This window comes from Rutilus rutilus (assembly GCF_951802725.1).
Source record: "Rutilus rutilus genome assembly, chromosome: 9".
Taxonomy (NCBI): Eukaryota; Metazoa; Chordata; class Actinopteri; order Cypriniformes; family Leuciscidae; genus Rutilus; species Rutilus rutilus.
Genome location: NC_140223.1, coordinates 26,550,684 through 26,577,653, shown reverse-complemented (window position 1 = coordinate 26,577,653; position 26,970 = coordinate 26,550,684). Strand labels below are relative to the sequence as shown.

The 26,970-nt window shown below is 37.4% G+C and overlaps 2 protein-coding genes and 1 long non-coding RNA gene across 3 annotated transcripts; 1 reads left to right on the top strand and 2 right to left on the bottom strand.

Annotated features, from left to right (window-relative positions):
- Nucleotides 1–2,929: 2,929 nt before the first annotated feature.
- tnfb (tumor necrosis factor b (TNF superfamily, member 2)) lies at nucleotides 2,930–5,387 on the bottom strand. Its single transcript, XM_084420034.1, has 4 exons — nucleotides 4,939–5,387; nucleotides 4,745–4,823; nucleotides 4,293–4,352; nucleotides 2,930–3,843 (listed from the first exon to the last, which is right to left on the bottom strand). Exons 1-4 carry the CDS (start codon nucleotides 5,179–5,181, stop codon nucleotides 3,410–3,412), a joined length of 816 nt encoding a protein of 271 aa, XP_084276160.1. The 5' UTR covers nucleotides 5,182–5,387; the 3' UTR covers nucleotides 2,930–3,409.
- Nucleotides 5,388–11,993: 6,606 nt separating this feature from the next.
- lta (lymphotoxin alpha (TNF superfamily, member 1)) lies at nucleotides 11,994–17,891 on the bottom strand. Its single transcript, XM_084418416.1, has 5 exons — nucleotides 17,777–17,891; nucleotides 17,147–17,189; nucleotides 17,023–17,052; nucleotides 16,758–16,805; nucleotides 11,994–14,275 (listed from the first exon to the last, which is right to left on the bottom strand). Exons 1-5 carry the CDS (start codon nucleotides 17,885–17,887, stop codon nucleotides 13,908–13,910), a joined length of 600 nt encoding a protein of 199 aa, XP_084274542.1. The 5' UTR covers nucleotides 17,888–17,891; the 3' UTR covers nucleotides 11,994–13,907.
- A 250-nt stretch (nucleotides 17,892–18,141) lies between these two features.
- On the top strand, nucleotides 18,142–20,382 carry LOC311296589. Its single transcript, XR_014628627.1, has 3 exons — nucleotides 18,142–18,259; nucleotides 19,209–19,272; nucleotides 19,368–20,382. It is a non-coding gene; the product is annotated as an uncharacterized lncRNA (long non-coding RNA).
- The last annotated feature ends 6,588 nt before the right edge of the window (nucleotides 20,383–26,970 follow it).

The following is a 26,970-nucleotide window of genomic DNA, read 5'->3' as shown; positions in this document are numbered from 1 at the left end:
TGATTATGATCGAACATCTGAACGCACTGTTTGGAATCTGACCCAACACTTTTTACAGATATTTTTGTAACACTACAATAAGGTTTCATTCGTTAATATAAGTTTAACTACATTAGTTAAGATGGACTAAGAATGCACAATACTTAAGCATTTATTCATTTTAGTTCATTTTCATTTTAGCATTTGCTAATGCATTATTAAAATCAAAATTTGTATTACTTAATGTTAACATTAGTTAATGCACAGTGAACTCATTTTTATTATATTTTTTTATTGTATTTTTATTAGCTAATGTTAACAAAGACTGTAACAAATGTATTGTTCATTGGTAATGTTAGTTAACACATTAACTAGCCTAATTTTAACAATTGAGACCTTATTGTAAAGTGTTGCCTATATTTTAAACTGCTGTGTGAACTCTGGCAACAACATTTGTTAAACCTATGTGCTTAAACTAATGCTTAAGATTTAATATTGACCTCACAATATCTATTCCTTTATTTAACAGATGCAGTTCAGAGAAACCCTCACAGCTAATGCTGCTGAGATGGAGATCGAGGTATCATGGACTGGCAGCAGATCGAGGGGCAGACACAAGATAAGTTTAAATCTATGTAAAAACACACACCTCTTTAACCTAGCATAAACATAACACACTCTCACATTTCTAAAATTCACATCTGTTAAAGGATTGTTAGGCTGCATAAATTCGGTCAACCAGAACCGGAAACACTTCCCATAACACTGAATGTACTTGTTACATCGTAAGAAGAATGGCATCTATGCTAATGTTAGTCTCTCTGTCTCAGTCTTATCCCAAGGTTACTGTAGTCAGCCGGATCTAGGCCATATCCAGACCAGATGATGGACCTGGACCCTCAGATGACCACAACAGCCCTGAATGCCAGACCAGAACATCACAACTAGACGAGACCTAGACACAAACACTGTGAAGACCCCTTTGACACAACAGTCCTCAGCACAGTCATCGGATCAGATCCACGAGAACCAGACCAGTCCTCCGCACAGACCCAACGGCCAGCTTCAACTTTTATTGTACAAATATCTATTGTACAAGTTCTCAAATTCACATCTACATGCTCTCGAGTTTTGCTACTCTTTTACCTTGATGTAATCTTTTCCAATCTTCAAGCAAAAGGAGCTGAATAAAATACTCTGAATGATATCAATCCACAATCTGACTTGTGAAGCGACCTGAATCCTAACACACACCATGTTCGTTGTTTGACCAGAGGAGAACTGCCCCCCTGACTAAGCCTGTTTTTCTTTCTCCATTCTGTCACTGATGGAGTTTAGGTTCTTGGCTTCTTGCCACTGTCGCCTCTGGCTTGCTTAGTTGGGGACACTTATTCTTAATAATATTGATCTGCCTGCATTGACACCATTATATGAGAACTGAACTGAGCTGGACGATGACATCACTGTTTTCTGCAGAGCTGTTTAATAATGAAAATGAACTCTTTTTATAATTGATATACTTTATACAGTTATTGAACAGAACTGAATCAACACTGAACTGAATTCAGCTGAACAATGACACTATTTTCTTTTTAGAGCAGCTTTACAGCCAAATTGAACTGTTTGCATCATTGATCATTGTCCTGTTTAACCCTGTAAAGCTGCTTTGAAACAGTCATTACTGTATATAGCGCTAGATATTTAATGGTGACTTGACATTTGCAAAAGGAATTTATTTAGTGTTAAAGAGTGAAAGATAGTTTGTGTGTGAAAGAGTGATGTTTTTATTTTAATCGTATACAGTAAATATAATTTACTTGTTATTTTGTAGTTTACATATTGTGTTGTAAATAAATGTTAATAGTGTGTATTTGTTCATTGTTAATACAGGTTTATATTAAAGTGTATTAGTTCATTTTATAATAAAAACCCTTAATCTGTTTAAATGGTTGAATTTGTGTTTCACTGCCACTGTTTCACAGTTTCTGGGCCACATCTGGCCCGGGGACCCAGCCGACACTCAGCCAGATCTGTCTTACAGTGCCTGGGCCAGACCTGGTCCATATCAATAAATAAGAGTCATTTTACAGGGTGTGGGCCACATATGGCCCGGGGACCCAGCCGACTCTCAGCCAGATCTGTCTTACAGTGCCTGGGCCAGACCTGGGCCATATCAATAAATAAGAGTCATTTTACAGGGTGAGGGCCACATCTGGGCCAGAGGAAGTTGTTTAAGTCCGTTTTCAGTGTGTTGGGCCAGTTTTGGGCCGGGGACCCAGCCAGAACTGGGCCAGAATTGAAGCAAGGATGAGGCCCAGAGGTGGGCCAGACAAATTTTGCTACGTGGGAGAGACCAGAAGACGTTGGGATATCTTTCAAGCAGAAGTTACTCTTTATTGAGAACTCTAAAGAGTTAGGCTACTCTTAATCTTCTTTGAATCTCATCATCTATGCCTCAAAATGAAAAACACAGTGTACAGAACTTTCTCAGTTTATATACTATTGTATTGGAACCTAGATGTAACATTTTATAAATGTGTAATACAACACTAGTTACTTTAGCTGCAAAGGGCAACAAACCTATTTCATTTGGATTTTAAATAGGCCTAGTAGTTTTGGGTGTTTTGGAAAGCACTCCCTGGAATTCACAGGGACATTGTTGCTTTAAAGTCGTAAGATCTCCTCCCTTCACGAGAGTAACGCAGTGATGCAATCCTGTTAATTCCGTGCTCTGGGCTTTTGTTCTAATCACACCTGGGAGAAAAGCAGCAAACGTTTGTGAGGGAAAGAAGCAGTGACCTCATTTTTGACGAATAAAAGGAAGTCAGACTTTAGGAAGATAAAGAACCACAAGTCATGTACTGGAATCCCAAAATCCCCCACTGTGTTCATATGACCTGTCACAAGCTGCTTCTTCTTTTTGAGTGCGGTTAGGAACGAGACAAGTGTATTGCAGTAATACTTCTTGTTTATTCACTGTTAGAATCACAGATGCGTGTCAACAAACAATCTCAATACATTAATTTTCCAAATAATAGCATATGCAATCATTAATAAATAGATAAATAGGACAATAAAATACATTAAACACACTTTAAAATAAGTTATAAATAATTATATATAGCACAAAAAACATGGTTCCTTACAATTTCTACAACGAAATAAGTAAGATAATAAACATCATATTAGCTTAAAATAAGTTTACGAGGTGTAGTGCCCTTGTTATATTGCTCATGACTGAGTACATAGTATTCAGTGCATGGCTCTCACTGCATCTAGTGTGTTTTAGAACCAAAACGTTACGTCATGATGCAATAAGGACTTAGTCAAACTACTTTAAAAAACAAATGCCCTGAGAACATACTTTCAGAGTTTTAACATAAAACACTTGTCTTTGTACCAGTGTCACTTGACTCATGTGGCTAATAAATCACAACGCAAACACTCCAAAGAAGGTTTTGGCATAATCTTCCTCGACATCCGCCACACGGGTGGTTTTGGTTGACAACTTATCGCCCTCCCTAAGCTTGAAGACGGCACCGAGGTAGATGGTGCTGTAGTCGGTCTTCCCGTCCTCGTTTGACTGGCAGACGGAGTGGGCCGAGTTCTGCAGGGGCATCTGCTTGCCCACTGCGTCCGTGTAACGCAAGATGCTGTGGCTGAGGAAGTTCAGAGGCGCATTATCTTCGCCTTCGTCCATGTTGCACATAATGGCATAGGACACCTGGCTGTACACAAAGTAAAGGCCCTCGGCAGGGATGTGAATCTCGTTGTTGATCAGCTGAAGGCCGCCCTGTTCAAACGACTGATCCACGCCGCTGACCCATTTCAGTACATCCGACTCTCCGTCGCGATCACGCTCACCTGGGAATGGAGAAGATAAATGTGTGAGAAGGTGGCACTTCAAATGCTTTCCTATGAGATCTAACTGTGTTTAATATATAATCTTAAAACTTGAGAAGGTAGCAGTGAAGTGGGCCCGTTTCAGTTTTCTTGGGCATTTGGGTTAATGATCTATCTTTAGTAGAGCACGCAATAAAGTAATCATACATTTTATTGGGAGTGTCCCCACCTCTTGCTGCCCACCGCACATTACATATGTGTGAGGAAGCTTTATACTACTGCATTTAGATTACGTTCCACTACACTAGGAAGTCCAAAATTAGATAATATTTGATGAAACATTCAGTCTTGTCGTCACTGGCAGTATCTGATAAGATGATCTTGACTAAGAATTCTCATGAAATGAGATGACCCATGACGTATATGACACCGGAGCACAGAGAAAGTCAAAGACACAGTTTGAGACTCACCATGTAAATGAATGGCTGCCTTTGTGTTCTCAGCGATCTGCTTTAGCATTATTCCGTGCTCTGTGGAAAAGAGGATTGGTGTCAGTTTCACAGTCTTGAGTCTAACAACAGAAGCCAATTAATGTGTAAAATAATTTAGCATAACCAGAAAAGCAAAACATTGAGATTGATGTAAAAAGAACAACATTTAATTGCAAATCGTAACTGTTTTTACATTTTGGCAAATAGGTGGGTAATTTGTATAAATTCGTACAATTTAATTTGTATGGTTTTGTACAATCTGCTTTCGCCCCTCTGACAGTTAGGTTTAGGGATTACGAGTATGTGATTTCACATCGTACGAATTCATACAAAATCGCCACCTCGTAAAAAATAGTTACGATCAGGATGAAAAAAACAGATTTAGCTTTTGAAAGTGCAAACAGAGATGGAATGCTAGGAATGTTGTTTACCTGATGTCGTCGTGCTGATTTGTTTTTCTGAAATGATTTGTTTTTCTGGAAAGTTTTTAAGTTCTGTCTGGTTCGGTTTCTGTGAAAGACAAGGCAAATGTTGCTTATTAATGACTAGTTTGAAATGTGAAATTAGGTCACACTGTTATGTACTTGAATAATGACTATCGTCCCACACTGAAGTTTCATCTTACCGTTGTATGCAAGGCGAAGAAAAGAGCAGCGGTGGCGCAGAGGCCGATAAAAGCGATTGCGGCAACTGTCTTCCATATCCAGCTTCTGGAGGGCTTCACTGGTACAGGTGCCACCGTTGTCTGATAAACTCCCCCTACGCTGGCTTCCAGATCTATTGTCGTTTCGTAATTCACCATGCTGTTAGTTCTCTGAGATCTGTTCCTTTTTGTGTGAGTTTTTGAAATGAAGTTACCTGCTTGCATCCGATTTTATATACACTAAATGGGAAACTCCAGTGATGTCAGTGTGCAACCAGCTTGAGGAACAGAGGTTGGTTTGAAAAGGGAAAGAACACCCTCCCTCTGCTCTCAAACACCGACGTTCCACCCACACACTAACCTCGAAATGTAGCACTGACACACACCCTCACACTCGGCATGCTACATAGTGAGAAAAATTATGTCCTACGTTCAATAAACTATTATAATTACATTAAAATTCTGCTTTTATTCATTGTTTGGTTCACTTTATAAGTTTAATTCATCTTTTATTTCACTTAATTATGCTTAACAGACCATTAGTTAACTTAATGTAGCCTACTTTTTTTAATTAAAAGCAACATGTAATTTTGATATATATTTTTTTTTTTCATATATGGATTCATAACTAAATTCTCATGAGTTACTGATCTGTTAAGCAATATATGATGTTCATTAATGGCTTTTTAAAGAAAGGTAAGCATTTCTGATTGTTTAACATTTTATTAATGTACATACAGGATTAGATTAGTAAATAAGCAATTTCATAATCCTTTCTCTGACCTCACAGTGAATGCTGACAAACCAGCTCCATTTGATTAATGTCAATTTTGCCACAGGCACTTTCAGTTTCAGCCTGGTGTTGTAATAAGAGCCTGTCCAACACGGCAAACTACACACAGATGACTTAGTTCCTATTGGGAGATTCCAACCCTGAAAATCTTCTGGCCTTTACAGTCTTGTTTTTGATTTCTCTCTCCTTTTCATTCTCTTTATCTCATGCTCACTTTCTGTGCCCAAAACAGGTTTGTTACTGAAGCGGAAGTCTATTGATACATTTCTTTGTTAGTTTAGCAGTTAAAAAAGCTGATGCAAGACACAGTCCTAATAAACATGAGCCATTTCGCCATATAGCCTATTGTGCAGTCTCTGAGCTCTAATCTTTTGTTTGTGGTTTCTTAAAAACCACACGAAACATATGTGTGATTATTTTTTTATTCTTCATTTTTTTCTTAACAGGCCACAACAATCCCCAAAAGAAAAAGGGAACACTGATTAAATTAGCAGTTGCTAGAAAATGCCAACGGCATCTTAAAAATAACCTATCAGCTGAAGTAAAAATCCTGATAATTGTGCGCCATTTGTAAATTTTGGATTTCTGGTGCAGCTGGAAAGAACTTTGCATGGGATAATAGACAAGGCCTTAGTTGGAGTCTGAAATATTGAGTTTCGAGCACATGAATCACCAAATTAAGTCATATTTACAAGTGGGGAACTCTAAATTCAAAGCTAATGATAGCCTACATGTGATGTGAAGGGGGGTGTTGGTTTAAAGCATGGCGAAAACAATGATCTATCATAGGCCAACAATAGGCTATCTATAACGTATATATAATTCAATTCACCTTTATTTGTATAACGCTTTTCACAATTCATATAACACAGAAAAGTCTCACATCTGACGCGAAAAGAACGAAAATAAACCGACAGTGATTTTTATAGCCTGCCTGAGTGTAACTGAGTAACGGACACAATCTAAAAACTCACAAAACAAAGTGGACAACAATGACGGGATCTAAAAACTCATATGTCCTACTATAAGTTACCGAGACACACATGAAAACAAGCGACAAAGTTGCCCGGTAGGCTACAGTTCCGCTGCACACCGTCCATCACAATGTATAATAGTGATGATTGAGAAATGTATTCAACATAAGCATGTTGTTGTGTCAAATTTGATACTTAGGCCTACATTAACACGATTAAAAAACAAACAACAAAAAAACGTATCTATGGATAATCAGGTTGCTTTGTCAAGTAAATGTTGAAATATTGTCAATATAAAAGTTATTTGTTGCCTACTTAAAAATCATTAAAGATTCCACAGCAAAAGCAATTTTAGAATTGACCCTTCGCTAAGCCACGCCCGAAAACCGCCACAGGCCAATCGTGGCTTAGCAACCGTAACTAGGCGCGGGAGGTCTGGCAAGCTTTCGAGCGAGGGAAACATGCTGAAGCGGTGTGCGTATGGATTGTGCAAATCTGATACCCGGTATCCTAAAAGTTTGGACGGGGTGGTGGATTTTGTTCCCTTCCCGAAACCTAAAACCCAAGGGGAGAAATGCCGGGCGTCATCTTCATTTATATAGCGCTTTTAACAATGTAGATTGTTCCAAAGCAGCTTTACATTGATAACAGGAAATAAAAAGTAAAGTGTTTTGGCTTTATAGCAGCTCTAGAATAAAGTTATTGTCCAGCTCGTGGATCAAGCAGTGTGATTAAAGGCAAGACGGAGGCTCACTGACATAACTTAACGTTACTTAAAATTATATTTCAGCATTTTGTTAATCGACGGCCAAACGTTAGCCTGGCGCACTACAAATATAAGCGGGAGATCGTTATCATTGCAAAGTGGTCAGGCTAATGTCTTGTGTTTATTCCACAATACATATGGATAAGTTGTTTGATCTATAAATATTAGAATATTTTCACATTTCACTTACCCTGCTGGCTCAATTTGTGTGTTTCCCATTTAAATGATCAGTGTATGAGGTGGCTGCTGCTTGCGCTGGGACCTAACGTTATAGACTTTAGCTTCAATTTTGATGAAATTATTCTCTAATCGTTTGCATATTATGTCGTGGATATATCCCTCGAATGCATACTGCAGTCTTGTTCTCTCATATTTTCACCTGTTCGCCAAAAATGACTAATTATCTCCTTAGGAATGTCTGAAACCAGTGCATACACACTGTAATAGACGTGCCAGGCGCAAAAGCTTGACAGGCGTAGCAACAGTAACTAAGGAGGGCGGGGCTTAGCGAAGGGTCAATTAAACTTACTTCTAAAGTATGGATCAGATGACAGAAGGCATGTAGATTGTGTACAACAGGTTTTTAAGCAATGTTTTTAATGATGTTGATAATATAGTGTGAATGACTATTTCGAGATGAAAAGTTGAAAATATGACCTCTATACGCTGATTTCACGCAGCCGCCATTTTGAAATCGAAAGTGAGGCTCCGGTGGGAAAAACCCCGGAAGTAAAGATAAACAACAATGCCTTTGGACTACCAACCTGAAGCTGCTGCCGCGATTTACACTTTTGGATGTTAATATCCAATATAGGATATGTATATAGTTCATTCCTGCTTCTTTTTTTACTTTCTGAATTATATAAAAAAATTATTTTATTTATAAATGAATTTCACTGTATATAGTCTAAAGTATTAAAGAAATGTATGTACAGTTTTAGAATTGACACAACATCATTAAACACAACAATACACCATCGCATTCAAGACTCTCCTATGATTAAAGGCGACACTTCCGGTTTTCTTCCCACCGGAGCCTCGCTTTCGATTTCAAAATAACGGCTGCGTGAAATCAGCGTATTACCTCTATTAATCAACATTTATTTTATTAATAATGTGCTAAACGAGACCTCGTATCTCTTTATATTTATTATGGATCAGTGGTTTTAATTCATTATTTTGCATGCCTGCAACATAAAGAATATACAACAGGGGCCTATAGTGTATTAATGTGGTTTATGCTGTCTTGCTGTCTCAAATTATCTGTGCATCAGTGCTATTACAGGCCTACCGCATATCCTTTCCTCTAATCACTGAGAAAGGAAATGAAGTATAACGCCACAGTATAGCTTCATATCACCTCATGCTTTTCCCCTTCCGCAAAAGCTTCAGTCAGACACTAAAGAAAGTGTGTTAACTCATTCCTCTCTTACTCATAGTTTCTTATTTATTTGTTCAGTGTGAGTCATCCCATTGAAGCTGCTCAATGTTATGAAATTATTGCTACGTAAATAACCTGCATATACATGAACTACAGGGAGGATTACTGCCATGATTGCACCATGTGGCTCACGCACTGCTCCATGTAGTAATTCCTCATTCTGTTGTTGCCTAATTAAGAAAAGGTAATGGAAACTGTTTGCACATTACTGTATGTCCTCCTCACTTTCGTTCAGGATCTGACTCTCGGGCCTTGTTTGTGGTTTCTGCTGTAATGGTGCATTGCGTGTCAACATGAAATGTTCAGGTCCTGTTCCGTAGCTGTAGGGGCGACATGACATTTAAGTGCGGTGATTTTGTCTATATGTAGGCACTGAAAGTTTGTCCCTGCATAAATGTAAAATACCTTTAACATTTTTATTTAGCATCCATGTTCAATGATAGCAACAACCCGTCTGGAGTTTTCTGATATAAACAAAGTGTTATGTAAATGACATCAGGGAGTGGAGAAATGACCACTAGTTATATTTAGGAGTAAAGCAGCTTTGACTGTAAAGGAATAGTTTACTCAATGATGCAAATCTGTCAGCATTGACTCTATCTTAACATATTTGACGTTCTTTATGTCTTTCATGGACTAGGCCTATAAGGAGATGACGGATGAATCTTCACACTGTTCTGAATGGTCACGAAAAATGACTTAACCCTTAATCACTGTTAAAAAAGGATAACACTTAAGGTGTTTGGGGTCATTTTGACCCCAAACTTTTAAAGAGCGATTGCATAAGGAAATATACATTGTTTAAATGGAAACCTATATATCATTTTTTTTTATTTACTTCTCAACTATACATTTATGCTGTGTTTTTGTGGAAATTTTGAAGTTTTTTTTTACCTATTTACTGCACAATTACACAACTAGGCCATAAATTGGCTCATGAAAAAAGATTTTTTAAAGAAAAAATCACTTAAATTATGATCTTAATTAAATCTAAATAGTTTTTGGACATTGCTCTATGTGTTAGGGATAGAATACTGACATCTGCTGGTTTGTGGAAAAACTTTAGAAATTATTCTAATACAATTAATTATTCTAATTATAAAAGCTTGTTCCATGTTGCATATGTGACATTTTTCAGATTTATGCCAGTTTAGTTGATTTTATTTGCCAATTTCTATAAAAATGCTCTCTGTTGCAGTGACATACATGTGTGTGTTTGTGTGTGTGTGTATGAGATAGAAAGTTCGTTCCACTTTGGGTTTATGCTCTAGGACCAGACCTTTATTTAAATGTAAATTTATTTAGATTTATGCCAGTTTTGTTTATTTTATTTGCCAATTTCTGTAAAAATGCTCTCTGTTGCAGTCACATACATGTGTGTGTTTGTGTGTGTGTGAGTGTGTGTATGAGATAGAAAGTTCGGTCTACTTTTTATTTATGCTCTAGGACCAGACCTTGGTTTATTTGTAAAAAAATTCAGATTTATAATGGATTTACTTTTATTTTTTTGACAAACAAAATTTAAAAAGTCATTTTTTTCATTTTCCCATTCATTTTCAATGTGGGGTCATTTTGACACCAAACACCTTAAATGGTAAAAAAAAAATTACACACCTTTAGAACAACCAAATCAAGCCCAGTTTTTTTGTGCATGTTTAGATAGATTATTTAGGAAAAGTCACAGAGTTTCATGCCCCTGAGATGAAGGTAAGGAAAAGTCCATTGGGGTCATTTTGACCCCAAACAGCGATTAAGGGTTAAAAGCACCATAAGATGACTCTATACAACTTGTGCACTATATTCAAGTCTTGTAAAGAAAGAAAGAAAGACTTTTCATCTTCAAAAATAAATAAAGAGAGTTTTCTGTTCCTACATTGAAGGTTAATTTCACCTAAAATTTAAAGCTTTAAAAAGATCGAAAAGTAATCAATACACAGTAAAAAATTATATAATCAATAGGTTATGACAATATGTGTTTTTACATTGCTTTAACTCATCAAAAGAAGTTATAAATAACTTTTTTAATACGTTTTTTTTTTAAGTCAGTTTAAGTAATTTAAGTTGAAATGACATACTTAAAAATTTAAGGCAGCAACGTTTTTTTACAGTGTACTCTTTGTGAGAAGAAGCCATGTTTTAGATTTATTTTTATGTTTCACGCTTTCTTCATTTAATACAAAAATACATGCGGCTGTGTAAATCCTGGATTTGCTCTAAAATGTTCGATGTCATCATACAAGCATAGACTCACATGCATTGTAATTCTGTGACCATAGCTCTCTGTTGAAACCTTTAGAAAGCACCACATTCAGAGAGCACCTGTGATGTAACATCAAAGGGCAGAACTTTGAGAGGGGGAAGTGTGGGAAAGCCCCTTTATTTTAGGTCAGATTAATGTGGTTATGCAGTGGTATGTCTGGGTTGATCATTCTGTAAGGATTCCCTCCTTCCACATTTCTGACCCTCTCTCCATTTTCCGTTTTCTCTTTTCCCCATAATGCTCCACGGGGGAAGGGATATGTGACGTCGTAGAGCATGGTTAGTTTCACAGCTCCCCTTTGCAAATGGGTTAACACCTTTACCACGAAGAAGAAAAGAAAAGCACCACTGTCTTTTCAAAGGATGATGCGCAGAGTAGCAGTAGTTTCTAAACGGTAACTCTCCATGCCACTATTATTATCACCTGAAACCTTGTTTGAGTTGCCATGTGACATAAACGTGCTGGACATGCATGGGAGGAAATTTTCAGAGCGGATTTGCCGATGTATGTTATGAGTACACCAATTCAGTAACTTTATCTCAGTAACTATGAGGTTTTGAGTCAAAAGTCCAATTACGCTATTAATGTGTATTTTCTCTACAAGTGGTTTTGCATGTTGTTTTCAAATATTTAACCCTTTTCACATTTTGTGAAATAAGTAATCCACAGTGAAATTCCAAAATGCATTTAATGACCTGTATCTTTTTTTCCTTTATGGCTTGCTTGTACTGAAATTTCAAATAAGTAACCCCACTCAGAGAAATATATAGTAAAACATGTGAAGGTATGGTATATTGTTTAATGCATGCATGAGTGCAAAAAACCACAAGCTAACAGGAAATGGTTGATGGTGCACAAACAGACATTCACAAATAAAGGTTAGGTTTATGCTGACAAACTGTTCTTCCAGTCAACTTACAGGTAAAGTTTGCATTTTTAAATTTTTAGAAATCAAAATCTGGTTTTAATAACACAAAGTTAAATAGTCCTAACGTATCGAAAATGTGCAAGGGGCTGGTTCATCACAGGACACAAGGGAAGCATTGTTTACGAAAGTAAAGATTAAAAAAAAAAAAAAAAAAAATGCGTTGCTTTAACATTTTCAGTGATACTGAATGTGATGACTTTGGGGAGGTAAGTCTCGTGAAAGAAGAACAGAAAACGCTTGCCGAAAATATAATGTTCGTTTAAAAAAGGCATGATTTGCTTCCTCAAACGAGTTTCCACATCTAATAGAAAGAGAGGAAGTAGGCCTAAATAAACTAAGCCTTAAACTATAGTAGCCTAAACATGAGGGTCTTACAACAAAGGCTAGATAAATCTTTCTTAAATGTCGCAGTGTACGTGTGGTACAATATGAGTTGCTTTATTGATAGCAAAACCATTTGTCAGAAGCATTTAAGGCTTAAACATTTTTTAATTAATTTGTGCAATTTGTTTTTCCTTTATACCAAAATGAAGCACCGAACGCTGTTGTCACATGCTCTTTATACATCATGCAACTCATCCTTACCTCACTGCAGTTTGTCAACCACCATATAACATGAGTGAAGACACAAAGGTGAGATGACTTTTCAGTGTGGGCAGAGGAATAAACTAAAAAAAAGAGGATTTATAGATGTGGGGAATTCAGAATTGTGACTCATAGCACATGAAATTAGCTGTCAGTGTCTCTTGCGGTTACAGTTTGTCAGCGGGGATAGACTTTTGGAAATATATTCGACTTCGTACAGTAGGCTATGCTACATCAAGACTGGATAGGCTACTTAAAACGTCGGAATTGTTTCAGTAGACTATATAATCGAAAAACCAAAACTAGACGGTGTGCTAAATCTTGATCTTGACATACCGTTCTCCCTGACCTTTACATTAAATTAGGTAGTTCTGCAAAGTGGGGAAGCTTCCTCATGCCTTCAGCCTTCAAGATAAGATGTGCACGTAGGCCTATTAGCCACGCAATCGAAACACAATGTTTGTATATGCGGCGAAAGTGCAGTGGGTTTAAGTTTCAGTGGTTTGCTTGCTTTCAAAAGACCAACAGGAAGGCCACGTTCAGATGCCGTTCCTGTGACGACTGACTCCCTCATGTGGCTGTCTGTAGTAAATGGGAAGCTGGTCTAACCTAAAGTCATCAAAATGAGCCAGAAGTTATACAAAAACTGTGCTGATGCTCACGGTTGAGTCCGAGTTCAATTCAAGCAGAGATATGTATGTTGCACTGAATAAACTTTTATTTTGAAATAGCTTACAGGTAGGACAACGGTAGTACACAAATAAATTATTTAAAAAACCGAGTTCATTTCAAATTGTCACTTTGACTATGTATTAAATTAACAAATTACTGGACATTTTGAAGACTATTTACAGCACTTACTTTAAAAAAGAAATTAAATACAATTAAAATAAAATACACAAATAACCAATAAACCATTTGCAATAAATCTCAAAATATTTGAACAATTACTCTAAAATATGTCATATAATATAAAAATAAATCTTTGCGTTTTAACACACACAAAGAAGAAAATATTCCCTTTGAAACCCATAATGGGCTTGAGAACTATCCAACCATCTTTTATTATTTACTTTTGTAAATATAAATACAGATGGTTTTGATTCTTCAGGTGAAATACCTGACGTACAAACAATCAGAAACTGAATTGTGGGTCTTGTAATTCTTTAAGGAACAGGAATAGAATCGGAGAGATTTAGACTTATTATTTGTTATACAGCCAGATTTCCCAGTAAGTATGCCACGCTTCAGTCGATAGGAGCAGGGATTCAGGTTCTATTTTCAGGCTGATGCTCTCTCCGTTTGTCAGCTTGACCAGCCGGATCATTGTCAATGTTCCTGGTTCAAAGCGAATAACCTCGCTCAGTTTTCTGACTTGTGTACCAGGACCTTTGTTTTTGACCAAAATAACTCTCGCCTGCTTCTTCGTTTGATGCATGTCTTTGTCGAAGATAACCTGGGCCTGGGCGTGGATATAGTAAAAACCGCTGGTTTTAATTTGGACAGTGTTGTTATTTAAGAGGAGGGCGCTGCTCTCACATGAATCACTGCATATCCAGGTTTCATTCTTGTCTGAGGAAGAGAATGGAAATATTAGTTTGCAGTCTGAAAACCTTTCCCAATTATTAACACTTTATTCTGTGCTTTTGGGAGGAACACAATGCTTAAATTCATATAAAAAAGTTTATGATTCAAAACTCATTGAAAGACTATTTTGTGTTGGTGTATTTAATAAAACAGGAAGTTGGAAACTATCTATCTAAAGACACACACACACTACTGTTCAAAAATGTTTTAATCTTTTTTCTTCATATTTTTGTGGAAGCCATGATATATATATATATATATATTAGGGGTGTAACGATACCCTCATGTCACGATTCAATATATATATATATCACGATACTGAACTCACGATACAATGTTATTGCGATACTCAAAGACATATGGTAAAAGGTTAACAAAACATGTACTGTTGATTAAAATGCTAAATTTGATATTACATTGTGGGTGTAAATGAATAGGCTTGGACTTGGTGCTTGTAACCCAATGCACAGGACAATAGTGACACCAGAATACAAATATTCATGATTCTGAAGCTGAAAATACAGAATTATTTTAGACGAATATGCCACTGACACAGTGACACAGATATATTTAAAATAATGTAGGCCACTTTTTACTGGTAACATCAGACATTTGGCATTATCAGGACCCACAAATATTCCCCCATTGCATTATTATACATTATATACACATAACTCCCTCACACAGAAATTTTATTTTGGATGAACTATAATCAAAACATATTGTCACTATCCACAATATATATGACACAATATATTGTTACACCCCTAATATATATAGTTATATATATATAGGGAGTTATATATATATATATATATATATATATATATATATATTTATACAGCGCTTGACTGTGGTGAGTGGTTTTCCAAAGTTACTAGCCACTCAGCATTTTCACTGGTCACAATTTTGACATTGATACTATGGGGGAAAACTACCACATAGATATTTTTAATATTATCTCATAATTTGGCAGCAGGTATATTGCTGTCACTTTAAGACCCGATGCAGGGATCCATTAAAACATGCGTTTTCTGTCTCAACTGTTTACTTTCACTTAAAACATAACTGATTGTGTTGAATGAATACTCATCAAGACTACATTATTACATTATTTTGCATGTATTTTACTGTTAAAGCGCAATAAGCAGCAAAAAAAACTCAGTTTAGTTACATTATATGATCACGCTCTTATTCATGCAAATGCTTTTAAACCATTCAAGCGCAACAAGACAAAAGAGCACACGCTGTTTGTGAATGTCCTGTTTATGTGACACACGCAATGGACAGAAAGACACGCGTCAGTATCGTGCGCACAGACAGTGCGCTAGAATCGAGTTCTCTTTCGCACTTAAACGCACAATAGCATACACAGTTATGCCAAACTGTCCGTTTTGTTGAGTATCCTCATAAGAGCAGTCTTAAATTAGTTAACCAAAGTCTTAAATGAACGTAAAGAGTTGCGAGAAACGTGTGATCCACGTCACGTGCATCAGCGTCAGATCTTAAAGTGACAGCAGCCACTAATTCTCTTTTATTAATGTTAATCAAAAAACAAAGGGAACAAATAAAATTACTCACAGCTCTCGACTAAAGAACTTTTGTAGCTTTAATAAGGATTATTCTATATTTATTTATGCAGTGCAGACTGTTTGATAACTTAATTCAATTTTTGTCAAATAAAGTCAAATAAATTAAGTAAATCAAGTCAAACATGTAAACCTTTTAATTTTAAAAATATAAAAAGTTGCTACCAGGCTCATTACTATTAAATTCTAACACAAATACATTGAAGAGTATAATTTTATTAATTTAATCGCTTGTGTAAATGTTCCATTTGTGGGGGTCGGAGCTGCCGTTCATCCCACATGTATATGAAAACACACTTCACACAGGACGTGAAGTGAGGTCAGGAAGGAGAGCCTTTTAAAGGAACGTTTCGACCTCCTTCCTCGTACATAGAGCCGTGCACATTTAGACTAGTTAAATTTCCACTGATTCACAACGCCTCTGCGATAAACATTCAGTGTCACCTCAGAAGTGTCATTGTGGTGACTGAATCTGGTTCAGCGAGGCAACAGTAACACGAATGAGATGAGAGTGCTTTAAAAAAAAAGGTACGACCTCCTACTCGAATGGTGTGAAGGTGACTTCCAGGTGACCTCAAGTTTCCTCACAGAAAACGACTAGTCCGAGCTTATTTACAGGTGTGATGTGTAGTTGAATGTGGTAACTTGACTTAAATCACTTTTAGGCCACAAAAGATTCTTTAAAAGCAGAGAACCACATGTGCAACTTCCTCAATGCAGCAGAGAAACCAAGAGACATAGTGACACTTCCAAAAGTCCCACTATCTCTTGTTTTCATGATATAGAGAGAAGCGAGAGATGCAGAAAAAGTGCAAAAGGGGGAAACGGGAAAGAGAAAAAGTGTGAAGAGGTCCACAGGAAGAAAGATGTTCTCTTACCTCTGATGAGACTGATATAGTCGTTAAAAGACGGGCCGTAATGGGATCCTGAAAGTGCAACTTGATTATTTTCACTTTACAAGTAAAAAAAATGACAAGTATTATTTAAAGAGATACAAACTTCCCCAATAGAAATATTTCCCAGGATGAAAGATAGCTTTTGAAGACTATTAAGAGAACTGATACTTTTCATCTATTGGTTACATTTCTTTTCACATTGGCAAGGCTATCCACTGTTCACAATAAAAAGTTCAACATTTCTCACCTATCTGTTGGACAGGTTTGGTGTTGCTTTCTGTAAAAGAGTATTAGATTGTTACTTTCATGATGAAGGTGTGCAATTTTCCTTTAAATTGTACTTGTGGAGGAAAACAGATTAATAAGCAAACCTGTTGAATTGGGCTCCTTATTTCCTGTCGTTTTTGTTTCAGACTAAATAAAAAATAAAATATAAAAATGTTAATCTCAAAATGACAATCCAACCTCACATGAAAATGTAACATTTTTACGTGGTGGCTATTTCGTATGAATTCGTACAGTGTGAATTGTTCGAAAATGTACGATTTTTCGAAAAAAGTAAGCATAAAGGTCCACCCCTAAACCAGACCACTACTGGGACATAAGCAGATCGTACAAAAAAACGAATTAGATTCTAGGAATTTGATAAGAATTAGCCAGCAATTCATCAAAACGTAAAATTGTTACAAATTGCCATGAGACTGTGTTGGAAAATGAACAAACAACTGAGAAGTATCAGATACTATTGCAGTAAAACTTAAGTGTGCCATTTACTATACTACAGCCTACACTGTACTATAAAAACGTGACTTTCAAAACATTAATCTGTTTATTTCAGCAGCCTAACCAATAACATTTGCTCAGCCTATAGCATGAGGCTGGGGTCGGACCATTGGGTATACCAATGCCAGACGGGAGAATATGCTTGAAAACAGGCAACACTTAAGTTTTTCTACATGATAAGAGGCAGTGTGGTTTGAGGCAATCACAGGTCACTTTACCTTTTCGTCAAAACGTATTCCAAGATATACCGTTATTATCAAAAGAGCTGAAGACATCAGGCAGCACCAGCCAATCAAGAGGCGGAACCTGGGGTTATTCGAGCCAGTCATCTCTGTGACTACAGCAGAGCCCAAGAAAAAGGAATCAAATGAATCAGTGAAACCAAAGATATATTCACAGTGAATCAATTAGGAGAAACCTGATGCATGGACTTGATCATAAATGCATGGACTTGATCTATGTACAGCTTAAGAAAGCACAACATCATGTGGTGAGCAAATCTATTTAAACCTGCAGGGATTGTACAGTATATGAATATTTGCATACAAACCTAATCGTGTTTTTACTTACAGGCCTCAGACCATCTACTCTCCCTCCACACCGGCTTCTAGTTTTGCATGTGTGTATGTCTAAAAGAGCAGTGGTTGTCTCTAAGGTGAATTCCCATGTTGACCGCAAAGATACCCAGTCCTCGTACCCAGGTGGGTTGAACATAACCCACCGAGTGTTCAGAAGTTTGAAGTTGGACTTTTTTTTTCTGTATACATTGAATTGAACACATTATCTTCCAAAGGAAATGTTTTACTACTGATGTGACATTTCGATTTGGTGCCAGAATCGATTAGTTCTTGCAAGGAAAGTCATTGTGTGTTTGCTGTCAATGTATGAGTTTCTAAAGAGTTTCCCATTATTGTTCCCCTCAGCTTTCTTAGAACCAGTCAGCAATACAAAATTAACCCTCATTTACCTGACTGACTATCAGTCTAGTCTAAAAATAGTGTCATACTGTGTAATAAATCTATTTTTAAAAGGAGACTCCTTGAAGCCTGTAGATGGCCAATGTGTTCAAGAATATAACCAAATATTTAGGCTTAGGAGGATAAAAAGTAACATTTTAAGAATTGGTAATTGGAAATTGCATATTGATCAACTTCTAAACTGAATGATATGGTTTACGCATCCCCCTTTGGTGGTTATAGCCCTAAATGTGTTGTTAAACTCTATAAAGATAGACTATGTAGATTTGTCACTGACCTATGGCTAAATTCAAAGCCCCAATGGAAATGAATTGTTCAATTAAAATATGCTGTAAGGAATATAAAGAATGACACTCAAATGGCAATATTCACTAAGAAATACCATTCCAATACCAATGCATGAGATTATGAGAGAGATTGCTTCACTCACCTTAGTGTGTGCTGTAGTGTGAAATGTGGCTGTGAGATTGAATGAGCATTGCATCTAGACATGGTCTCTCCCACAGGGTTTCCCCTTTTTTTTATGCTCTCATGTTTAAGCCCTGGACCTTCTCTCTCTCTCTCTCTCTCTCTCTCTCTCTCTCTCTCTCTCTCTCTCTCTCTCTCTCTCTCCCCCTCTCTCTCTCTCTCTCTCTCTCTCACACTCTCTCTCTTCCTCTGTTTCTTTCGGTAGCGGCTGTGGTTGGAAACATAAGAGAAGGTGGATGGTCAAAGCCTCACAACTAGACAGAAATTAAGTATGAAGTTGCTAAAAGTGATTGGACATATACATCGGCTTCAGTGAAAATAAATCAAATAAACTTTTTTCATTTCTGCCCATTTGTCGTAACAGGCGCAGAGATTTCAGCGGCAACACAACAGAGATGAAATGATGATAACTGACATGTGGCTGCCCGTTTAGGCAAATACACATCAGTCCTAAAACACTTTCTCTTCAGCTCTACCAGACTTCTGAAAAAGAGGAAAAGGTGGTTTGCCTAAGAGGCGATATTAGGGGTTATGATGTGTATGCATGATTGTGGTTTTTCATCCGGGGGAGGGGGTGTGGCTACCATGTTTATACAGAAGTTGTTGTTTTTTTCACCTAGATCCACTGCATTTCTTCTTTTCTTCTCTTGGATGTGTTGGGACATCCCCCATATAGATGCTTGTACTTTCCTATGAAGACATGCATACCACACACTCCCACACAACAGCCCACACAAAGACAAACACACTTGTACGGTCACTGTCTCTCTAATGTGAATCGTGAAGTGAACAACCCTGGTGTAACATCAACATATAAACATACCACATTCCTAGAATATTTGTGAAGGAATTCTTCAGACAATATCAAAATAATTAATGTAGAAAAACAGCAATGTCTCTAATAGGATGAGCCATATTTGATGCAGTAGTAACTATGGGTGAAACGATTCCCTCATGTAACGATTCGATATACATATCACGATACTGAACTCACGGTACGATATTATTGCGATACTCCAATACATATGGTAAAAGGTTAACAAAACATGTACTGTTGATTAAAATGATAAAAATCGTTCTGAAAGTGATTCCAACGATTATCGATCACGCCATTGAGGGACTTTTACATCAGTGGTGTGTGGTGGTGTTTTTAAATGAGCAGGCAAAGTCCTCACTTTTTTATGTATCAAATGCTTTTCTTTTTAATAGTCAACTTATTTTCAGCGGTCATCAAGCTGATAATCAAGCACTGTTGACAGACACAGACATGAAGATGTACCTTTAATTTCCCCAAGCTGATTGCTCACTAAAAACCACCACAGTTATCATGTTTCATGTTTTCAAGTTTGATTTTGATGTGACATAAAGCAGTGATATCTAAGTGGCTGAGTTGTTTACTTACTTTTTTATTAGTCTTCCCATTAAAGGGTTAGTTCACCCAAAAATGTAAATTCTGTCAGTAATTACTAGTAATTACCCTCATGTCTTCTGGGTTGTACGACAGAACGTTGGCTCACGCCCCGGTTCACATCAAGGACGATACTGTAATGCTAAGTATAACTATAATAATCACTCTAAATTCTACGAGAATAGCGGAGTCCACACGATAACGTCACAGAGGAGCGATATTGTCGGAATCAGAATGTTATTGTTCTTTTGTGTGAATGATAATAATTATCATTACAGTTATCGTTCTTGATGTGAACGGGCTTTGTCGTTATAGTTGTGGTGTGGTTATTCTTGAATGGTTAGAATGTTTTTAAAACCTCCTGTATAGTTATCGATATAGGCTAGTTATATTTATCGTCCTTGGCGTGAGCAAGCCTTTAGCCTGCAAAATAGTGTGTGATAGGATGTTCTGACGCTTGGGGTAGGATTCGGAAGAATAGGCGTATTGTTAGAAATGCCCTGTTTAACCTATTATAGGTTTTAAAAGTGATAGTGTAAAATAAAAGTGTTAATATGATATTATCAAAGCTATGCTAACTAATACTAAATACTAGTAAAAGACAACCAGCTAAAAAACACTGTCTCGTTTTGTCAAAACAACTAGTAGGCTACTTTTTTTAAATGACTTGGTTCTTGAATATCAATTACCATATTCATTATGGTACTATAATGTAGGCTATTTAAAAAATACAAGGTATTCTTGTTGTAGAATAGATTATATGGACAACTATTCCAATTACTGTAGGCTACTGAAATTGTAGCACAACTATACATATACACGTGTCACAGCATTTAGTACAGATACGATAGAGAAATTCTGAAAGTGTAACCAACCATTCCTTTTCTAATTAATGAAGGTGGGGACTCATATCTTAATGAGGGAAACTTAAGCGCGATCTTTGCTGGAGATAAGATCAGATGCAGAGATATAAATAGAAGGTCAATAACAGTTTGTAGGCGGATACTCTTCAGTGGGAAACTCTCATACGTGCCCTTGGTACTTTTTCAGGTCAGTCTTCTTAGCTTGTTTTGTGAGAGTCTCTCTGTTTTCATTTGTAGGGGAGGGGGAAAAGACACATTTAGTTGTGTGTGTTTAGAACAGGTGAAGGAATCGAAAGAGAGAGAGAAAGGAGGAGAGATTAAGATCAGATTTTGGGAGAATATGAGGCACATTCTCTTCAGTATTCCATTTGAGATACTGGTTTGGTGACATTATTTTTGAGGTTAGCCACAATGATTATGAAATGCCCTGTGCTTTCCCAACCGTTGTATTTTGCAGCTGGTACAAACAGATCATCTATAGAGCCAAACAAGATAAAACTGTGGATATGAAAGTAAACTGTCCAGTTGACTGCTGTTGCCTATATATGCCCCATTACATACATGCAATTTTCTGCGAAAGCATTCAACTTGGATTGCCAAAAATCTGAAGATAGGCTTTGACTTTAAAAAAATCATCCAGACTGCAAATCCGGGACAAAATTTTAAGAAGGTGCTGAAAAGGAACCCCTGAGGTGACTGATTTGTTGCTTTCCACATAGCAATCATTTCCACAGACGGCAAATTACTGTTCTGTGATCTCACAATTAATTACAATACAGTTTGACTATAGTCATGTTTCTAAGCTATAACAAAACACAAAAGTATGGGTAAAATAATTTATTTTAATTGAAATAAAATATTTTATTGACAATTTACAGTATTGAATGAAATGTATGTGTATAATCAACATTTCTCTTTCTAAGTCTGCCATCTTAGATTTATATAACAGGTCAAAACCTATAAATATCAAGGAATTTTACAATGTCCCAAGCCTGGAAAAGTCTTTCCTGGGACAGGTGTTCTAACAAAATCGCAGCAAAGGTCATGGAAAAAGTCTATATATTTAAATTTTTGTGGTTTTGGAGCTTGTGTACTGTAAAACTCTCCTGAAAGCCTTAGTCAAAACTGATTTGTGAGTAAACCACTGTTTTGAGTCACTTATCTTTAATAAATCATTCAAATCAACTCACAAATTGGTCTGACTGATTTATAAGCAAATCAGTATTGAAATTATTTCACAAAATTCTTACCCAGTAATCAGAAATAGCTGGAAAGGTCATGGAAATTGTTTCAAATGTGTGGGAACAACTGAAATGAAAACTGGAATAATTTGCTTACTGCTCACTGCACTTTCATCGTATCGATATTCAGATTCAAAGGCACCTATGACTAACTAATTTACATGTTTAGGTTATATGTTTTATGAAATAAACAGCACCTTGTCACAATTTCCAACTTTTCCAGCATCCATCTTCCTCTCAAGCTGACTTCTTTCCATTGTTGGTTTCTGTTGAGGCCATTTCAACATGGGTTACACCTTATTTTGATGGGCCACTTTAGACATTTTTTTTACTAGAAGCACAGTTTAACCTTTGTCATCTCATATTAGAGTACAAATTGAGTATTAGTAGACTGTTAGGGGTATAGGGTTAGTGGAATAAGTTGACATGTAGTTGCAAAGATACTTATATTTAAGTTAGTATATTGTTTGTTGGGGGACCATCACAATAAAGAGTTTGCCGATATTAAGCAGACAGTCTGCTAATACTCTAATGAGAGCTAGTTGATATGTAGGTGTAACGTTAATTAGAGTCAATAGAAGGTTTAAAAAGGTGTCAAGGTTTGCATGTGTAAACAGCACAAAGACAAAGGGGATTCAAAATAACAGTCCTTTAATGACAACATTGGACAAAGAATGGAGAACACCGGGTATAAATACATGGAGCTAACAAAAGGAACTGAGCTAATTGATGGGCAACAGGTGACTAATAACTAAATCAAACACATGGGAAAACTAGGAGTACGTTTACACAACAATGATATGCATAAAGTCTTTCCCTTTGAGTTTCCCGTGTACAGACAACACGATTGTCAAAACCATCCCCATTCACACGGATCAGCGAAAACTACTAAAAACACTATATTCTGCTGCCAGGCCATTAGATGGCGATGAAACACTATAGATTGAACATGTAATATGCATGTGCATGACGTCATTGTTTTCAGAGATTTGCATTTTTGTCGTTTACACAGAGACCGGTTTCAAAAACTTGCACTTTGAAACCCGTTTTCAAAAGTTTGCATTTTCAGACACCCAAACGCTGTCGTGTAAACAAACGGCCAAAATGCATAAAATATTTTACTTTTTAGTTGAAAACGGTGTTGTGTAAACAGCCCCTAGGTCACAGGGGAAACTCATTGAAACATAACTATGAAAGAAGCTCCTCCTCCTGGAAGGCACGACCTTGTGCTGTAAAGAGTTCAGAGGAGGGAGGGGGCTCTGGAGGAGGACAAGGGACTGGAGAGAGGTGAAACAAAACACAAGTCCAAGGGGGAGGGAAGACTTGACAGGCACCACCTTGGAGATGGCCAACGGAGACGCCACTGGAGATGGAGACCCAGATGGAGCCGAAGAGCCCACGCAATAATGCTGGCACTGAGACGGAGGACGAAGCCAGGAGCCGGAGCTGCAAACTTGCGGGCGGGGTCGTAAGGTTGAGGGTTTCCGGTGGAGCCGAGGAAGGAGCCAAGGCAGAGTGTTTGAGCGGTGGAGTGTTGGGTTCAAAGGCTGGAGACTGAGCCAGGGGATCCTCTGGACTAGACAGAACTGATGGGCTGAAGGCCTGAAGGACTGAAGCAGAGCCACACAGTTCAGTGCAGGAGATGAAGAGGGACTGAAGGGGCTGTTAGAGGAGGCAGGAGAGGGAGGCTGGAAGGGATTACTGGAGATTCAGGGCTGGGCAGAACCAGCGGGAAAACAGGAAGTTCAGGGCTGGATGGAACCAGCTGGGTCTGGAGAAACAAAGGAATATCCACAAACACCTCTAACAGTCCGAAAAATGTTCCAGCAAGCATAGCAAACTTGCGGGTGGGGCTTTCCTCCCAGCCATTGAACTCCACTAACTAACACTAAGACTCAGTAGCACACAATGTAGCGGGTGTCTGGTCAGACACACCTTCTGGTTCAGGCTCCGGGCCGACGACTCCTTCGGGTGTTCAAGTTTGGGCTCGTCAGTTGCGGCAAGCTGAAGTCCACGGTCTGCTGTGGGCTCTTGTACAATCTCCATCATGGTGGTGGATGTCTGATCTCTAGATGTGGAGTGGGGCTGGTGTGGTCCTCAGCCGGGCCGATGGTGAACGGTGAGTCGTTGCTCACCAGCACCCACTCCACGAATGCGGCAAAGTTTTCCCAGGGACCATCCGCTGGAATGCGTGCCTTGGACCGCTTGCTCAGGCCGGGGTAGTAAAATGAAAAGAGTGAGCGGTCCTTGTAGTGCATCTAGCATGCAAGATGGAGGAAGTCCCACGTGTGTTCTTCCAGCAGACGGTCTCCCTGCTTGAGGCAGAGAAGCTGGACGCGGGTAGGTCCAAAGGGAAAAAAATTAAAATCAAAAAGGGAAAAAACACAGCAAAAATTAAACTGTATTGGTCCATTCTTCTGTCATGGTTTGTGTGTGTAAATATCACGAAGATGAAGGAGATTCAAAATAACAGTCCTTTAATGACAACACTCAGGAGAATAGAAAGATATTCAAACTACACACAACATAACATGAACAAGAATGGACAGAGAACACAGGGTATAAATACATGGAGCTAACAAAAGGAACTAATGAGCTAACTGATGGGCAACAGGTGACTATAATAACTAAATCAAACACACAGGAAAACTAAGTCAGGGGAAACACAATGAAACATAACATAACTATGACAAAAGGGGACCAAACACAAGTGTTTGTATACTGCTGTAGTAAATATGAATACATAATTAATAAATGAATGAATATATAATTAGATGTATATTATATTAAATATCAGTTCAATTTTTAAAGCAGTCAGTCTCATGAAAAGACATGTCATGTGCAACAAGAAAAAGCCTTACTTGTGAATTCTCATTTGTCACACTTGATGTAGATGTGGGCTGAACACAGATAATCACAGATCTACTTGCCACCATTGGTCTCTGCGATCAACTTAGCCCACAATGCTTTTGAAAAACGCAGCCCTGGACAGTGGAGATTTCTGCAGCTGCTGGTAACCTGTGGGAGTGAGAACTTGCTTCATAACTGTCACCTCACTGATGTTGGTAAAAAAAAAAAAAAAAAAACGTACATCACCTCGGCATCTTAAACCCACAGTTTTTTTTCCAGTAAATAGAGATTTACACTCATATTAAATAGGGTAATATATTTGAATAAACATATATATTTCTTGCATTGCAGCAAACTTAAACTGAAACAGTGCAAGCAGACAGTCCAGGGGTCTCATTTATAAAACATACATATGATCAGATTTAATTCTAATTCCATGAATTTCATCCTGTTGTTACACATGAAGAAATCAAGATTTATAAAGACAGACACTGACATGAAAATATTTTGCAGAAATGTTGCTCATCACGTTGTTGGAATTGGGAATTGCAGTAAAATGTGGACGATCCAGCTGAATTTCAGTTTTTTACCCCCAGAGAGCTATGCACATTTTTATTCGATATACAATTCAAACAATTTGAAGCTTTCTTTACATCAGATGCTGCAATGATTTCTTGTGCTTTGAGAGAAGGAGAATGATAAGATCACATCTAAATAAAAGTGTAAGGGTGTTCAATTATAATTATGTATTTTCCTGAAGTAATGGGGGCATGCTATAATCTATGGAATCTATGGAATATGAAGTACAGCTAAACATTTTCAACATTTCTTACATTGAGAAATTATCACAAGCGCTCAGATGCCAGTGCCAGCGTTAACAACACTGTGCACCATCAGTTTTTCCCCCCCTGCATATGCCATAGCCTACATTGATATATATATCTATCATGCTTGAACGAGTCTTTTCATCAGTTGACGCCTCTGCACTGTTCCACAGGGGCACTTCCCCTTCTCTCGCTCCCAATTTGGCTCACCTTTTTTCCATTTTCCATTGCCCCCTCAATGTATTTATTAATATGCTGCATCACTGTTTTTCTCTTTGCATTGCATGACCAGGCAGTGTTTTTGATCAGAACTACAGAAATGGAGCTTCTAAATATTTAGTGGAAATTAACCTGACTTTTAATTTCTATGTCAATTAAACAGCTATTTAATTAAAATTCGACCTGTGTAATCTAAACTATCAATGGTGGTTTGTTCATTTTCATTAAATAATCATTAAACACTTCAGAATATTTCAAATATTTGTTGTATTTGCTCTGTAATCTGTATGGATCTAAGTGTTGACATTACAGTGCTATCCACCATATGATCACACATTTCCTTCAAGCACATTGTTGTAGTGTAAGAAAACTGATGACTGTTGAAAGCAAAGAAATATCGAATGACTGTCTCTTTCCAACCAGAAAAGAAATGCATAACATAATTGGAAATTGTGGTCTTTGACTGTTCCACAGAAAGACAGACCACTACTGAAGGAGAAATGCACCGTTGAAATGCACATCATTGAATGGCACACAAATACACATTTACTGCATATATTTG